This window comes from Leuresthes tenuis, unplaced genomic scaffold, assembly GCF_036924035.1.
Source record: "Leuresthes tenuis unplaced genomic scaffold, fLeuTen1.0.hap1 SCAF_14, whole genome shotgun sequence".
NCBI lineage: Eukaryota > Metazoa > Chordata > Actinopteri > Atheriniformes > Atherinopsidae > Leuresthes > Leuresthes tenuis.
In genome coordinates this window covers 33,640,172-33,658,411 of record NW_027325368.1, presented here as the reverse complement: position 1 = coordinate 33,658,411, position 18,240 = coordinate 33,640,172, and the positions used below count along the sequence as shown (strand labels likewise).

Sequence of the window (18,240 nt, the reverse complement as noted above, 5' to 3'; positions counted from 1 at the left end):
TAACAAGGCTAAAGATAGCAAGGCAGTCAGGCAGCTATGGAGATGAGAGCAGAAAAGAGCACATCAAAAGACCACAAGAAAACTGTTTTAGTAACCCAGTCTCCTCTTTTTCATCCCCTGGGAACAACATCTAATCAAATAATGTTCCTGAAGCTGTGTCTGGCTAGCTTCTTATATAAGATACACATGTAAACAGGTGCAAAACCATGACTTAGAGAAAAGTAGAGATGAAAATATTATATAGAATATGTTTCTTAATTGTGTGTTGCAGGAGAAAAAAAAGACAGGGAGCAATTATCTCTGCGCTTTATACATATGCTCTCTCTAATGCATACCCTTTAATTTCTCAAATCACAAAAAAGCACCAGTGTGACTAATAGAATAAATGATGTCCTCATTTAATCTGATTAGAAAGGTCATTTTCAGCTTTTCTTGTTTGCTCTTTCGTGTGTACACTGAAATGTAATGCAGCCACCATTAATCTTCTTAGTTACATCTGGGCTTGATCTGCTGTTATACATATATATGAAAGAATCATACAAATCAAGAACCATTGAGAAATGTGATTATCTCTAAACTGGCAGTTCTAATGTATCAAAGACATTCTTTTTCTCCAAAATAGTTAACACAGAATTCACTAAGTGAATGTTTCCTCGTGTTTTTTTACTATAGTGTGCAACACACAAAGGTGGTTATTTAAAAAAAAAAAAGAAAGAAGAAAATTCAATAAAGCAACACTGGAGAGTTTGTGAACCTTTTTTGAACCTTTTTGAAATACACTGACCTTTGTTATAGACATGCTCAGACCTGAAACTGCTCAGAGGCTGAGATACCACACTTCAGAACTCTGGTTTCCAGTCCACACTAAACTGTTTTCCTTTAGAGTCGCTTGACCCTTTTGATGGCATCTTTGTGGCTTTTTCAAGATAACAACAAAGTCTTATGTATGGTTTGTGCATGGGTCACACGGAGATTTGACATAGGTGTTTCATCCCACAATTGCAGAGGAAGCCAAAGAGCACAAGAATTTGCCACATTTTCTCCTGTTACTTTAAAGTCCTGAAGCACACTTTTGTCAAAACATAATTGGCATACAGTTCAAAAGCTCTACTAAATAATACCTTTACACCTCTGTTCATAACTGAGATGGAGTAAGCCACTCGACACCACACCACCCTATTCCTCAAATTATATCTCTTTTGACATGGGTTGTACACAAAATTTGGACACAAATTATACTAAATAAACCTTGTAGCTGTAAGGGTCTGGATGTGGCCTCCTTTCCATTTTGTGTCTTATCCCCTTCCCCTATTTGTCTCCTGTTTGTTTTCCCCTTGTTTGTCTCTATTTTGGTCATATGCATAGCCATCCACTGAGCAATGATTGCTCATTACTTCTCAAATGTTTATCAGTCTTGGTCTGTACCTAAATCTCCTCCAGTTCGTCAGTTTGCCTTAACGGTGGTCAGCAGGTATTATCTCTGTCTGATGATCCTGCAATTATACTTATCAGTGAGTTTATGACACATGCTTGTTCAGTGCTTCAGTCTCCACACCTTGAGAGAGCAGAAAAGCCTGTGTGCTCCTCGGCTCTGGTAAGTCACATTCTCCTTTCCCTTCTCAAACATCTGGAATAATTCTGAACACTCAGAATACTTAATACTTACCCATTAAATGAGATGTAAACCAAACGGTCTTCCACGAACACTGTTGCCACAGTGGACTTTTATTCTTGCCTTCTTGATAGTCTAGAAGTTACTTACATGTGTTTGGTTGACAATAAATCCTCTAACTTACCACTCGTGAATTTTCCTATGTTCCTATGTTTCCTAGTTGGTCTTTAGTTCCTTCTCATTTTATTTTGTAGAGTTTTCCATCTGTTTATTATGTTGAATTTTACTTCCTTTCCTGAGTCGCACCTGGTTTTCATTACTGATTAGCATTCACCTGTCTTTGATTCCCTCATCATTCCCTTGGTATGTTTACCCCTTGGTTTCAGTTATTTCTTCTCAGGTCATTGTTTCATGTCACTCCTTTTCATGTTGCATGAGTTATTTTACCTGTAGATTCTTTGTTTGCTCCTTGTTAATTCCCTGTTTGTTTTAATAAATCTACAAAGATCATCTGACCATCAAAGACCACAGGCTCTTTACCATTGTCTGCACTTGGATCTGCTTCCTCCATCAATCCATCACAGAATGATCCGACCATGACAGGACTCAGCAAACAAATTTAGTTACAGTCATCAGGCATTTCCAGAGTTTGAGCTTGAGGCTAAAGGGGGAGCGATTATTTCTCTTTTGAGTTCTTCCACCAGATGGTAGAAAGGACAAAGCAGGACCAGCTCCAAAAATCTCAGCAAGAGTTGACCCCAGCTCAGCAGACAAGGAGACGTCCCAGAGGTTATGAGGCTCCAGGCGGCCTTCTCTCATTTCCCCGCTGCCAGTCTTGCCTGTCTCCTCCCTGCCTATCTCTCTAGTCTCCTTGGCTCTCCTGCCTTATTGTGTTCCAGTGTGGCTGCTACCGTGGAGGTCCAGTTTGATGCCCCTCATTCAGCCTTCAAGGGGGTCAATAGTGACACTCTTCCCAAGTTGCCACCAGGGATAAGATGCTCCAGAAGGCAGCGAGGCGCCCTTGTCTTGCCTCCTCCGTCATGCCTGAGCTAGGTGCTTCTCATGTTCTAGCCCCAGGTCCACCATTGGTTCCCTAGCCTCCATTCCTGTCCCCAATGCTGGCTGATCTGACCAGCATGGACCCTGTGGTTTCGCTCACCCCAAAAGAGTTTCAGGTTGCTCATAAGACTATCAAAAGCTATATGTGACACTGTGACTGGGCCTTCGGGACCATGGGAGAAGCTGAGAGTGTCAGTTGAACTCTTTGGGCTTTTACATGCAAGACCATAGCTCCTCTCATCTCCAGGTTTGGCAGACCTGAATGGTGAGGCTAAGGCAGTGCACAGCACAGCTTTAGTGGAGCTATTTAACTTACAGTCTTGTCCTTCTCCTGAGCCACAGACTTCTCCTGTTTTTGGTCCAGCTCCTGTTTTGCCAGTTTCTGAGTCTTCTCCAGAACCTTTGCCTCCACTGCTGCTTCAGCCTGTTCCCGAGCATTTGCTGCTGGCATTGCCACTCCTGGGCCTTTGCCTGGGTCTTAACCTGAGTCTGCTTCAGAGTTTGGATCTTCGCCTGAGTCTGCATCAGACCCTGTGTCTGCATCTACATCAGACCTTTGGCCTTCAGAGCTCTAGTCTCCAGCGCCCTGGCTATCTGAGCTTCAGTCCCCTGCCCCAGTTCATGCTGCCTGCTAGGATAGAATAGAATAGAATAGAAAAATACTTTATTCATCCCCCAGTGGGGGAAATTCACATTAGTCAAGTAGCTCAAAAAGTATATTTACAATGATTGTATATTAGAACAACATCAATAATAATTGATTATAATAAATGACTAAATAAATAAATGTGAGAAGAACATGTCAGCAGTCACTGTTAAAAAGTCTTATGGCTGTGGGAACAAAGGACCTCCTGAACTTCTCAGTCCTGCAGCAGTGAGAGATGAGCCTCTCTTGCAGCTGCTCCTCTGACCTGCCAGGATGCTGTGGAGAGGATGTTTATTATTCTTCATAACAGAATATAATTTCCTCCTCATCTGTTGCTCCACCACAACACTGAGAGGGTCTAGCCTTCTGCCTACAGAACTGGCCTTTTTCACCAGTTTGTCCAGGCGTCAACAGTTTTTGTCTATAGTGCAACTCCCCCAGCAGACAACAGCATAGAACAGTGCCCTCTCAGTGATAGTGTGATAAAACTTGCATATCATATCACTGCAGACATTGAAGGACTTGAGCCGTCTCAGGAAGAAGAGACGGTTCTGGCCCCTCCTGTACGCTGCTTCTATGTTGGCAGACCACTCCAGTTTATTATCCAGCACCACCCCCAGGTATTTGCAGGTCTGAACAGTCTCAATCTCCCCTCCATCAATGCAGACTAACTGGTATGGAGTTTTAGATCTTCTGAAGTCCAGGAGTCCATCAGCTCTTTGGTTTTGGTAGTGTTCAGGAGCAAAAAGTTATTTTTGGTCCAGCCATAGAAGGACTCCACAAGGTCCCTGTACTCCTTCTCCTGTCCACCGTGCACACATGTCACAACAGCCGTATCATCAGAATACTTCTGTATGTGGCAGGACTCTGAGTTGTACCTGAAGTCTGATGTGTACCTGGTGAAAGAAAAGGAGCCAAAACGGTACCATGCGGAGCCCCAGTACTGCATTCCAGTGTTCCAGAAACACATCACCCCATCCTGACATACTGTGGTCTGGCAGTCAAATAGTCTATAATCCACGATGTCAGGGAGGGGGCCACACTCCAGTTACCTAGCAGCTTGTCTTTCAGTATGGGAGGCCGTATGGTGTTGAAGGCACTGGAGAAGTCAAAGAACATGATTCTCACATATGAACCAGGCACATCCAGATAAGCATATGCCCGATGCAGCTTGTACAAAATCACGTCTTCCACTCCCATGTGTTTCTGGTAGGCACATTGGAGGGGGTCAAGATCCTCAGCAACCTGCAATCTCATGCGACGAATAAGGAGTCTCTCCAAAGTCTTCATGATAGGAGATATCAAAGTCACCGGTCTGTAGTCATTCAGCTCTTCCGGTTGCCCTAATTTGGGCACCAATATGAGACAAGAAGTTTTCCACAGCACAGAGATTGAGTCGGTAGTCACCTCAGACACCTATGCTTTTTTGTGTGATATATTACCCTCTAAGTTTGAAAAGCAAATCAAGGCAGAGACTGTTAATGAGGACTTCCTTGACTCAAAGTCTGACAGTTTATGATAGAAACATGTCTGATACCTTTACAATTGGGGCTAACAAAAATGGACAGGTCAGTCACTGGCCTGACTTCTTTCTGCATGCTTACATGTTTACTAGTTGCAAAGTGTAACTCACACACGACACACTCATTGCTGCAAGAGGAATATGCTTTCATAGAGAAACACAATCATTTACTACAAATTGGTTTCCTGGTCCTGTAAGCCTACACACATGCAATACAATTTGCAAAAAGACACATTAAAACATGAAGCCTTTACACATACTGTATGTACAGCAAATATAGTATCTTTAGTCATAACACTTTTGGAAAAAAGAGCACTGAGAGCTATTTCCAATACATGCAAATTGGCACCCACCAGTCCAAACACACTGCTGGATAAGGTGTGTGAAAAAGAAAGAGAAGGAAGGAGCCAGTGTGTTTTCTGTAAATGTGTCCATATGTGCAAAAGCAGTGCTGACACTCAGCAAAGGCACTAATCTCCCCTGCTGCTGTTCCTACTCATTGAGATTAGAAATAAAGATTGACGGAAAGAGACACAAAGCCTCTGACTCGATTTTACATACAGACTTTGGCACTTTTTTAATTGGCAAAAAAAGCATGCCATCAAAATCAGTGCCCATCAATGAGGCCCTATAATGCTATGCTTTTGTCATCTCATTTTGGCACTGAGGCAGTCAGGACAGGCCTAAGGCTGAGGCCTAGAAATGTCCTCTGATCAGATTTCTTCTCTTGAGACAAGGAGATAAGGAATCATTTGAGGTGATTGAGCTTTTCACAGTAATGAGATGTGAGAGACTGATTGCCTCAGCAGGAGATGATTGTGACTGAGATGTAAACCTAAATGACTGGACTTTACACAATAACTGTGGAATTCAAAAGAAACACTCTTAAGTTGGCATAACTAACCAGTTCTTCCAAGAGGATCAACTGTGATAGGTGAGTTTTAATGGCAGATGGTGGAAAACGGAGTGGTGTATTGTTCAATAACAGATATATGTTGCTCTCTACTGGATAAGATGAGACACTGCATCTTTGCCACGCGATGTAATGCTCTCTCCTGCAAGAATTCTGCAATGTTAATCTGTGTGCACTGGATTTTGGTTGTATTTGGTTATACTGTTTATTTATACTATACACAATTTATATTATTGGGATTTAATTCAATATCATAATTTAAAAAATGCAACTTTTTGTGACTTGTCCAGGGTGTACCCAGTCTCTCGCCAAAAAAACGCTAGGATTGACAATTGATTCCATGACCAGGGAAATTAATAGATTTGGCCAGTTGCTACATTATCAGTGTATTATTCTAAGTATCTGCAGTCAAAAGCCCATCCATCCATTTTCTTTACTCGCTTAATCCGTTGGTCGGGTCTCGGGGGGCTGGAGCCTATCCCAGTGGTCATTGGGCGAGAGGTGGAGTACTGCCTGGACAGGTCACCAGTCCATCACAGGGCCACACAAATACAAACGAGACAAACAACCACACACACTTACTCCTAAGGACAATTTCAGAGACACCAATTGACCTAACATGCATGTTTTTGGATGGTGGGAGGAAGTCGGAGAACCCAGAGAGAACCCATGCATACACAGGGAGAACATGCAAACTCCACACAGAAAGGCCCCAGCTGGGAGTTGAACCTGTAACTCTCTCACTGTTAGGTGATGGTGCTAACCACCACACCTTCCCAGCCTTCCAAACAAAACTATTTCATTTAAATTTTCATCTTTGTGCTTTGTCTGATAACACAGCAAGTAAAATCAATAACACAAAGACTAATTGCATGTACAATACAACCCATCCTTCCCCAATTAAAACAAATTAACCGATCAGTCAATGTAGACTGATTTAATTTGCTATTAGGAGTCCTTTAGTAAGGCTCCGTTACAGTGTGTAAGATAATCAGCACTACATTTAATTATCTGCTGAGAGAATTATCCACTCCTCTGTTTGAGGAGATGCTGGGTTAGAGAGATTATTTCTGTTATCATGAAGCTGAACAGTTTGGCCAATAGACTCAATCTGATTTTGCTCCATCAGAGAGAGCACAGTGTTGTAAATTGCACTCACATTGTCACTTTGCTCATATGTGGGTCATATAGCTTATGTGTGTGAATTAGCTTGAATTAGCTTAAACCCATTCGCAATTTCATGGTGAATTTCTTCATACGCTGAGTTTAAAGTTAACTAACCTGATCAGCAGTCCCATTGTAGATATAACTGATGACAGACTTGCTTTCTGTAGTGTAGAGAAGTTGGATTTGAATATGCAGCATCCTGTGAAAATTAGTTTGTGGTTTAAGTACTTAGATATGCTGCTCAGTTTAACAATAATATGTAACGTAAAGGACATATTTGTCCATGTGTTTTGTTTAGTAGTGTGCACAGTAATAGTGTCACAATGAAGGCACAGAAATTGAGAGATACTAATGTTTTTCATTCTGTTTTCTTTGGATAGGCAACTGTTTAGCTGACATGGTGCCAATCTATAACAATATATTTATAAATAACACCTAACCTTGTGTTTGTTATTTCTAATCCTTGTAATGTTTTATTTGTATGTAAATCTAACCATGTATTTTCTATACTAACCCTAACCAAACATGACTGACAGCAATGTCCAAAAGTAAAAAGACAATATTGGCTCAATGGGACTCTAACTTGATTCTCTGCATAACAACAGTGTTTTCGAACTTTCTGTAGTTGGGCAATATCACATTTGTGAGTTTCACAAAATGCTAAACACAGCATGTTGTAATTTGTAAAGGAAAACATCATGTAATGTTTTTGGTGCCTTGCAAATGTTGCAGTAATTTTATCATTTTTTAGCAAGCCTAAAAGTTTCGCGTCAGACAATATGTGGCGTATTCTCATTTGAAAGGTAAAAGTTGGCACATCAGAATACTTTTGTATAGAAAGTTGAATTTCACAAATTTTTAGCCTATATAGTGAAACTGCGACATTATGCACTACCTGTAGGCACTGTAGCCTACCGGCTACCACTAGGCAAGGGTGTACCATCAAGGGTACCCTAATCCATCACAGGGCCACACAAAGACAAACCAGACGAACAACCATGCACACTAAAGTAAATGTCTAGAGTATACAAATATGGTTAATTAGTTTTATATAAAAACCACAACCACAACTTTGAATTACAACTTTCCCAAAGCCGATGGAAAAATTATAATGATTATATTCTTTTCAGGATTATAAGAGACAAGCAAAGTGAACATGATACAACACAAGTTATCAGTTATTACCTACCAAGCAAAAATGCTTTATCTGCTTCCGTCTTTTTCTTATCTGAACTCTTCAGCAGTAAAATCCAATCTGATGTTTATTCTTGTTCTGTGTCTCACTCATGTTTTCTTTCTCCAATTACATTGTCTTGGGCCTCTTCATTGCATCGGTTTGTTTTGTTTTGTTTTTTTACCATATTTGTGATACCAAAATTATCTCTTTTTAATCTTTTTTATGATGGCAAAAGTCTATTGTTATCAAGTAGCTGGTGCTTTACATGGTAAAGCAAAACTGTGTTGTACCGGGCTGAATGCCGAAGTTGTGAATGCCATGATCTCAGCCCAAAGCAGTTTCAGGTTCGAGAATGTGCATAACAATGGTCAGTGTACTTCAAAATGAGAAAGAAGAACACAGTTTTAGTTTCATTGTTACTTCCTTTGATTCCTGCTTGCCCATTTGATATTGCCTAATGCAAAGAAACTGGGTGAAGAAAATAAAAATTATCCTAAAGAATATGGTTTGTCATATTGTGACCTTGTATTGATCGAATAGCTGAGAAAAAAAACAAATAGATATGACTTTGTAATCATCAAAAGTTTATTACAGTGCACTCTGAGGGTTTCTAATAAGTGGAGCCCTTTTCAACAATCATGCAGATTAATTCATTTTATTAACCTGTAATAAACAATAATTCAGTTCTACTCTCTGACTATACAGCATGCATACATTCACAGTTTGATTTTCTCTTTTGCACTGAAATAGGATGGAGATAACAATTTACTCAACATTATCGAGGATCAATAATTATTTTTGTTCAGTGTCAGATAGATAGCTGGAAATAAGAAAAAATTATCTGACTTGACTTCTCAAAGGTTAAGTAACTGGCAAAGATCCCTCACAACTTCACAAAGATTAAAGTTGTGAAAAAGTTATCTTGTTTCCAGTAGCTATTCAAGTGGAGAGCTACATTTAGCAAAACTGAATCAGTTCTTTCATGCTGCATCCCTTCTCACAGCAAATGTCAGATATTTTTCCAGAAGCTCGTCTGATCCGAAAGGACTGGGGATACCAATGAGGAGCCAAAAAGAAGACATTCTTCGTTTCACCAGACTGTAAAGGGATGCGTATCTCTGAAGCCAATTTTTTCTCAGTCAAGGCATCCTGGTCCCCTGTGCAGAGATAAATCATCATCGATTTAGAAAGAACATTTGAAACATCTTGTTGAATTTGACAGAGAAGACACTGACTATTTTTTTATCACTAACCCTAAAAAATATTTAGTTAAAATCTTTTACACCCACAATTAAGAATCAAGAAACAAATTGAAAGAACTTACATAACGTAGTCTGTACATGCTGACCCTGATCTATATCCGGGATGCTTCTTCTGAGTCGAGAGTTACCACAGGATGAGACAGCCAGACGGATCAGATCTCTCCCACACATCTTAATCCTGTCCTGTGTATGAACCTCATGCACTACAGCCACTAGCACCACCATAAGAGACACTAGCAACTTAGCAGCAGCCATCTGTTTTAAATGTGAATGATCCTCAGCGGTCAATAGAGGCAGAAAACGGGTGGAGGCTGTGACAGGTGAGGTTGGCAGGGTGGTGACTTAAAAGATGAATTTGAGAGGGTTTATATAGTCAGTGTCTGTTACCCATAGCCTCCATTTAAAAAATACTAAGGCCACAGATTATTTGAAAGATGTATTTAGCCTTGGTAAGGGAAAAGGATGTCCTGATCTAGAGATCAGTGTAAAAGTGATTTGATGACTCAAGGCTAAAACTGTCAGATAAAAACCTGCTTTGATGCTCATCTATAGCAACATCAAGGGAATCATTTTGTGTTTTTGGTCCCTGATACTCACAAGAGCATCGTCTACTTGTTGCAAATTACACAGAGCAAAAATGTTGTGATCTTTTTTTTTTAATTCAATGTGTTGTCTATAAATGTTTACTTCCTATCAATGTTTAATTTGCTCACTGCATTTATATTTATCAAACAAAAACAGTATCAAAGCAAATTTTTTTCCTTGAATAAGAGTTGCATTTACACCTTATCTCTACACATCTTGAAGAATGGGAGCTAAATGGAGGAGAGAGTGGCTGGAAGAAATGATGTCAAGGATACTGACACAACTCATCTCGTTTATGATAACCCCAGGGTGAACTTTAACAGCATAATCATGCCAACAATGATTGCTTTATATGACCAACACTGGTGAAAAACATGAACGGTGACGTATCTCATTTCTAAACTGTACAGCACCTCTGGCAATGATTAGCGTTTGAACTTCTGCTAAAACACCAGTCTTACTTGTTTATTGTTTTCACCTTCAGCTTCAAACTATGTATTTCATGTAAGAAGTGTCCAAGTTGAAGCTATTTATCCATATTTAATTTGACTAATTATCCAAGTGATATTTATGCTTCATTTTTGGACCAACATGCATTTTTCTCATAGTGTTATAAATATAAACAGATAGTTTAAAGCCATACTAACTGATATTACATCAACATACAATGAATGAATGATACAATGTGTAACTTGAGCTGGGTTTTCTATACTGATGAACACATTTGACTCTGAGTTAATCTCATAAAAAAACTGTGTCATTGGTCTCCTTTGAGTTAACAGTCCATGACATTCAATTTCAGGTTTAGTCTGCACTGTTCCCATTCAGCTTGTTTGTAGCAACAGCCAGCAGCTGTTTTCAGTTCAAGTCAACAGACAGGCACTGTTCCAAACCTCTGGAATTGTTATTATAAAAATGATCATTATTATTGTTGCTACTGTTATTTACTATAAGAACAGTATTAACAAAGACAGAACACATTTTCTACTAATAAAAGTACCTTTGTTCTTACAGAAAATTCAAAGAGGAGGAAATATGAGTAATGTTAAATTAATGTTTAATTCCTGAACACACTTAACATACAAAACTGTCTCTAATGTTATATATGGGTGAAGTTAAAGTTTGTTGCACATTGTTTTCCATGACCAAGTGGAAAAAATTTCATCAGTACAGTTGGAAATGGCAAGTAAATCAGTGAAATCAGTCATGACGATTTAAAGAACATTTTACAGAACATTTTATTCCCTTAAATGTGTCTCTTTAAAACTATTGCAGCAAACACAGCAGTGGAGAACAGACCTTCTGAAAAAAAAGCAAAAAAATTGAAGAAAAGACAAACCAATTGTGTTTCTAAAGCCCTGTGGTCAGTGGGGCATGTTTGGACAGAGATCATTTGTCTAATTTCTATGGAGGATCTGTGCAGACAACATTTGGTTTACCTATTTAGACATCAGGTTCCCTCTGACAGGCACGGGTCTATGTTATAATTGGCTTGAATGGATGAATGAGTCTAGGCCAGCAGTTAAACACAGCTAGAAGCACAGTACAAGAACAGCTTACTACACAGCTGAGGGTTGGTTGATCCTGACGTCAAGATCAAAAAGGTCAGTTTTATCATTCAAATACTGACCTATTGGATGACCATGGTGCCCATATATAAGTACAACTGAAAATTATTTCTATTTGAGGGATGTAGTTCATCAAAAGCAAACCATTGTCAACTTCAATAGCTAGTAAGTCTCCAAAGAGGACATGATTGAGAGCACTTGATCTGATTTACTGTGCAACCAAAATAGCACAGTACATGACTAACTTTTACCCAAGCAGGAGGAGCAAGCTCAAATCCCGGTAATCCTTGCAGACAAATTTAAGCTGTAGTTCCTGACTGCTACTGACAAACTCCATACTTCCACTTCCCTTACTTTGGTGGACTCATTGTGAATATCTTGACCATAAAAAGAAGTACATTTCACAATGATGGGGTTTTGCTGGCACACAATGCCGAGCAGTTGGAAGGGCATTGCGTCAGTCATTTGGAACAACAGAACATTCATTGCTCTTTACATTTGTATTTTCTTGACAGAAAGATGGAATACAACAACTACAAGCCAACACAATGTGTCACAGGACACATGAAGAATATGAAGAATGAAAAGTAAACAGTAAGATACCGTGTACTGTAGTTGTCCAAAACACTTCTAATGAGAGTAGTTCTTCACAAGAATCACATTCCCTCTAAAGCAATTTAAGAGAAACACTGCTTCACTGATGATGTTGTAACTCAACCTCCTTATGTCAAAGATCTAATTTGATTTAGTCAGCATTAGTTGCAGACGGGTGCTATTCTTGAATGCATATAACAGACTCTCCAGCAAGCGAATCATGACCCTAGCATGCAAACAGCAACTACTGTAAAGCTGATGATTAACGCTTATCTTAACTTTCCCCTGGTTCCCCATCCCGCCTTAGATTATTCATCTCAACTCACATAGGTTCAGAGTTGGAGGCAGATTGAGTTTTAAACTTTCCCAAGGGTGATAAGGCCATTTAAGGTTAGTGAGGTCACTACCAGACAGCTTCTCTCAGTCTTCAGTCTCATGGTTAGTTTGTCTTCCACTGGGTCGATAGTGTATGTCATCATCTGAGTCTTCTGGCTGAGGTTCAAAGCAGTTGTCAAACTTGCGCCTCAGGCGTTTCCTGAGCTGGAAGGTACGCTCAGTATTTGAACATGTGTATTCCTGTTCTTTCAATTTGGCATAGTAATCAGAGAACTTGTTGAACAGAATTGAGATGGGCATTCCATTGAGGATTATGCCAAAAGAGATACAGCCAAATGCAACACAGCGACCAAGATAGGAGATTGGGACAACATCTCCATAACCAACAGTGGAGATGCTAACCTATGGGAAGAAAAAAATAGCATTATGCTTACAAAACTTTTTAACTTTAACTTTCCTAATTTTTTTCCATTTTCAGTTTCATCTTCGTGCCTGCGTCTCTTTTACCGTCCCAAAAGGTCTATGGTCTAAAGAGAGTCCACATTTTTTATTCATTTTTATTTATTAAAAAAAAAAGCCTTTTTGATCAGTCCAGTTGCTGTTTTAGAAGTTTAAAATGAAGAGGACAAAATAAACTTCCAGGAATGTAATGCTACATCTATTGAATGCAATCGCTTTGTCAGGCTACAAATGAGATGCAATTCACTGTATTAGAGGGGATTAAACATATAAGTTAACAGCTGCCACTAGATAAAGAAGACCAATCCCCTTAAATGAGATGCAGGGAAACACAGAACCAGGCTGATGACATGCTAAGGCCTTATGTTAGTACTTCAAAAAACAAGGAGATCTTATTTAAGAAATATATCATTTTTATACATTTTCCTAAATGCAACAAAAACTTACATTTGTAATTTCTTAACTTGTTTGAACATTTAGTTAATATATAAAAGTGATTTTCATGGTCCTCGATGATAAACTATCAACATGTTCCGCCAACACATTAAAAAGAAATTGAAAGAGGCATGTTTACTACTGTATTAAATCAGCCTTCCTTTTAATAATTTGCGAGAGGAATCTGTGTCCATTCTTGCTGAAAACAAGACTTCAGCTGGACTGGATAGTGTAGTGGTATGATTTCCACCTTTCGTGTGGGAGACCAGGGTTCATAATCCCTTGTATGAAATGTACTACCTTAAGCAAGACTCTCTTACCCTATCTGCCTACCTGTAAGTTGCTTTGGATGATAATGGCTGCCAAAAACATAAACATTTGAACAGCATTGACAATGCTTTCACACATATACCAGTCATCCATGCTTGCATTTGTACCATTTATAATAAGTCTGTATGGTCATGTATAACATGTAGCACCCACACTGGTTGTTTCCCAACAGCAGCTAAAACGTGGAATTGTCCACTATCTTTTGGTTTATCTGAAATGAGCTCAAGCCCAAAGAACCCCACTGTATTTTTGCACAAGGTTGAGGTATGGCTTCTACATATGCTCCTTTTATACACAATCCTGACACCCTCACCTGTCACCAATCTGCTGAATGTATAATCTTCAACAATGTTACTTTTAAGTATTCTGTCTTTTCCCCTCTCCCAACTTTTCTGAATGTGTCACTGATATCAAATTCTATATTTGTTCATTTATTTCTAAATGCAATGATAAACTTCATACAAAAAAATATAGAAAAGCAATGACTTCAAGTTGTGTTTTTCCACAGTGCTCCAACTGTTTCTCAGCTAATAATAACAGGGTGCAGTGGGACCATCTGGAACATTCATGGTGCTCCAATAAGTACCAAAATTTATCACAAATGCTATTTATTTGATTAAATGTTTGTTATTGTGCAGAGGATGCATAATTCATACAACTGAGCGTATGGAATGGGACCACAAAAATTCACTGGATCATAGTCATAACAACTTTACTTTTCTTTTAGTCAAAATAAGATTTTCATTATTTTACTCAATAAGCCAGACATCAGTTGTTGCTTAATCATTTGACAGTTAAGTGGTACAGTGGTTCAGCCAGTACTGCATTCATTCACTACTGTGAATTAACTCAATTCTTAACTAATACCATGAAGGGATCACACAAGTAGGTAAGACTGACTGGTTAATACATCTACAGTTGAAAGATCTTTAAAGTCGATATAAGCCAACTATTCTTTCACTGAACAGGACTGCATGTAAACATCTGATCACAGTTCACAGCTTCATGGAGCCACAACCGCACAGCTTTGCACTTGTACACCTTTGTCTTAGTATGACAAGGCAGGCTGCACAAATAATCTGTGATATCCATAAAACACTACACTTAATGCACTGCACTTTCTGAAGACTCACTTTTATCATCTGGCCTTCTCTTAATTTTTGTTTTAATTTGTTGTATGATTACGTTGTTGAAATGGACGTTTTTTAATTGTTTTATCGCTGTTGTTCAGCACTTTGTGACTGTTTTTTGAAAAGTGCTCTATAAATAAAGTTATTATTATTATTATTATTATTTCTATCATTATTTATCATTGTTATAATCATCATTATCATATCGTTTTTTTTATTATCATCATGTCACTAGTGATTATACTATGCATATTTATGGAAAGAACAAGATGTTACTTGGAGTCATAAACATTATTTGACTGGAGGTTGATGTTTGTCTCTTACTCACCGCTGCCCACCACCAGGCATCTGGTATGCTGCTAAATGGTGTCCCAGGCTGATCCACCTCCACAGAATGCATCAGGGCAGAGAAGGTGAAAATGCCCATGGCGATGAACAGAAACAGGCAGCAGACCTACAATGTTACAGAAGAGTTTATGTTTACAGCAGTGCTTGCTGATATATGTATCTTAAATACACATATCAGCATGTATATATTTTTTACATTCAGGTTGCAAATAGATTTAAGAGCTGTGTGTAATTATAACAGACTATGAACTCTTAAAGTTATGATTTTATCTAAACAATTTTCTTCTCTATTCTCTTTACTTCTTCTTCTCTTGCTTCTTTTCACTTTCTTCACACAATACCTGAAAGATGGCCAGAAATCTTTCCTTGCTTTGGGATTTTGCATACAAATTTCTTCAGACTCCTCTTTTGTATCTTAAGGACCTCCAGGTAAATATTTATATGATACAAAGTTTTTTATAGCTTATGTCATGTAGGTCAAAGGTCCAGTGTATCAGATGAACTGACATCTAGTGGCAAGTTTAGTTAATTGCAACGAGCTGTATACACCATGCCTTCAAACTGAGTTGGTCGTTGTAAATGACAAAACTTGAAAGGCCTACTCTGAAGCTAAAGTTTGGTTTGACCCTTCAATGCTACTGTAGTAACATGATAGTGAGAGGTGGAAAGGGAATGAGAGGAACCTGCAACAGCTTTGAATACAAACTGGTGGAGCTACGGTAATAAAAAGAATTTAAAAACTATTTTTGTGATATTCTGCACGTGTAGTGAAAAGTATTCCTTCCAATATACTGTCATAAATGTGACACACTCAAACTCAGCAGATATTGACAAGATGCAGTATTGTGTTCCTTTGATATTCCTCCATACCTGCTCAGAACACTGTCGGATGGTAAAACCAAATGCCCTCATGCCCGTGGAGTGACGGGCAAGCTTCAAGATACGAAAGATGCGCATCAACTTGACCACTTTGAGCACTTTACTGACTTTACTGACTCTTGACATGGCCTTCAGATCTTCCTGTGCACTCATGTCTTCTGAATCTATAACAAACGTCTCAAACATGATCTGGATGAAGTAGGGCATAACAGCCACCAAATCAACAAAATTTAGAGCACTCTTGACAAAATGTTTGATGTTGGATGTGGTGAGTAACCTCATAAAATATTCAAAAGTGAAGAAAAGGATGGAAGCAACCTCTACCCACTCCATATAGGTTTTGCCTGCAAGTTTATACTTCCTAAGTTCTTTGACTGTATTTAGTGTCATGGCGACAATAGAGATAAGAACAAAGAGACTGGAAAACACTGCAAAGGCTTTGGCTACGAGAGATGAGTAAGGATTCTCCATCAAGTCCCAAAGGGATTTACGAAGGTCTCCAAGAAACATGGACTTGTAAATGTTATCATCATGGTGAGGTTTAATCTCTTCAAGCAGCTCCTGGTTAACCTTCAGTTGGTCTTTGATTTCATCCAATTTCTCCTCAAACAGAATGCGGCAGCACCTATGATGGATAAAATCATTTAATAAGAGCTTTTCAGAACCATGTTTGAAACACAGAAAAAGCAACACATGATGGCCCAATACAGACAGTGAGTATTAGGTATCAACAGCTTACCTTGGTGTGTCTTTCAATTTAAGCCCCCAGAATGACATCTCTTCCTCAAAGTTGACAGGGCAGAGACTGTCCATCACCCAGAGGACATTGCTGCAGTAGAAATGAAATATGTAATGGAAAAACAAAGGGTCCCTGTCAAAAAAGAACTCGTTGCTCTTAACATTGTAATCGTCACAGAGCGATAGACGCTTAGTTGGATCTTCACACAGAGCAAGGACTCCAATTCGGGTTTTTGGGTATCGGAGGACCAAATGTTTGGGAATGTGAAACACCTTTCCACCAATATTCAGGTTGACAATGTTCAATTTCATTGGGTTTGGTGCATCTTTGATTTGATCTTTTATCTCTTCAGAACTGTCAAGGTTGTCCATTGAAGTCCAGGGTTTTACTGAGCTGTCCTGTGAAAAAGGGAATTCATAATCTTCTTCCTCAGTGCTTTGTGTAAAGCTCATATCCCGCTTTATGCTTGCAAAAAGACTGGAGCGACGCTTTTTCAGCACTTTCAAACTGGGCTTTATAGTCGTCATTGTGTCAGCCTCTTAGCAGACCTACCAGTATAAAAATGTAGTGCCAGGTTTATATAAAGTCAGTAAAAAACAATAAGAACAAGAATATTCCACAAGAATTCCATTTGCAAAAATATGTTCCTCTGAAAAGATCCTGAAATAAAGATGAAGAAAGTGATACCAAGCTTTTCAGTCAGAGTGCAAGAAGATAAACTGCATGAGTTAGAGATTCAGTCTCTTCTCTGATTCTCTAATCCTATTGCTGTTCTTCTGTCCCAGTGGAAGTTAAAAATACTGTTCACAAGGATTAGTGCTGTGATTTAAGGCTTTGAGTTCTCAGAGAGCAAGTAAAGGCAGAGAGAGTAAAGTGATGACAGTATTACACTGCAATGGAGACTACAGAGAACTTTCAAACAAGATCAGATGTTTTTTTTATGATTGCTGCAGGTGGATTACACAAGATTTTCCCAGCTGTTGTCCATTTCAACTTTTGATTAACTATTAAAAGAAAAGAAATGAAATTTTTTTTTTAAACATACTTTTTGTTTCTTTGTAACAAAGGGCAACATCGTTTCTGTAATGGGCTGAAAGTTTTAAGAAAATGTTGTCCTCTTTTTATGATTAAATCCCTGGACCTCTTTAAAATAACCCCAAAATATGAGTTCAGTTTGAAATTAAGTCAAGCTTGGTCAAAATAAAATTGCAATTGTTACAACTTTGAAGAAGGGTATAAAAGTGAATTTAATAAAATAGGGAAAACTAGGTTAAACATTTGATATTTACACAAGTTTAGTGCAACAATAAACAAGACAATACAATTTTAAATGTATATAGTGATGTGTATGTAGGAAAGTTTGGTGAGCATATAGTAAACTGAACAAATTGGCACGGACTACAAGGATGGGGGAGGGAGTTACTGGATGGCTTATAAAATGAGTAAACACTGTTAGCTCACTTTAGTGCTCCACAGTTC

General features: G+C 38.7%; 1 protein-coding gene across 1 annotated transcript; it reads right to left on the bottom strand.

Moving 5' to 3' along the window:
• Window positions 1–12,238: 12,238 nt before the first annotated feature.
• On the bottom strand, window positions 12,239–17,288 carry LOC140269074 (potassium voltage-gated channel subfamily V member 2). The gene is made up of 4 exons (XM_072364096.1): window positions 16,762–17,288; window positions 16,014–16,647; window positions 15,124–15,249; window positions 12,239–12,843 (listed from the first exon to the last, which is right to left on the bottom strand). Exons 1-4 carry the CDS (start codon window positions 17,286–17,288, stop codon window positions 12,526–12,528), a joined length of 1,605 nt encoding a protein of 534 aa, XP_072220197.1. The 3' UTR covers window positions 12,239–12,525.
• Between the last annotated feature and the right edge of the window lie 952 nt (window positions 17,289–18,240).

Excerpts from the sequence above, each read along its gene's own strand:
- LOC140269074 (XM_072364096.1), bottom strand. The coding sequence starts at position 17,288 with ATGACGACTATAAAGCCCAGTTTGAAAGTGCTGAAAAAGCGTCGCTCC. Across the intron at positions 16,648-16,761 it reads AAATTGAAAGACACACCAAG|GTGCTGCCGCATTCTGTTTG; the intron begins GTAAGCTGTTGA and ends TATCCATCATAG. Across the intron at positions 15,250-16,013 it reads TCCGACAGTGTTCTGAGCAG|GTCTGCTGCCTGTTTCTGTT; the intron begins GTATGGAGGAAT and ends GTAACATTGTAG.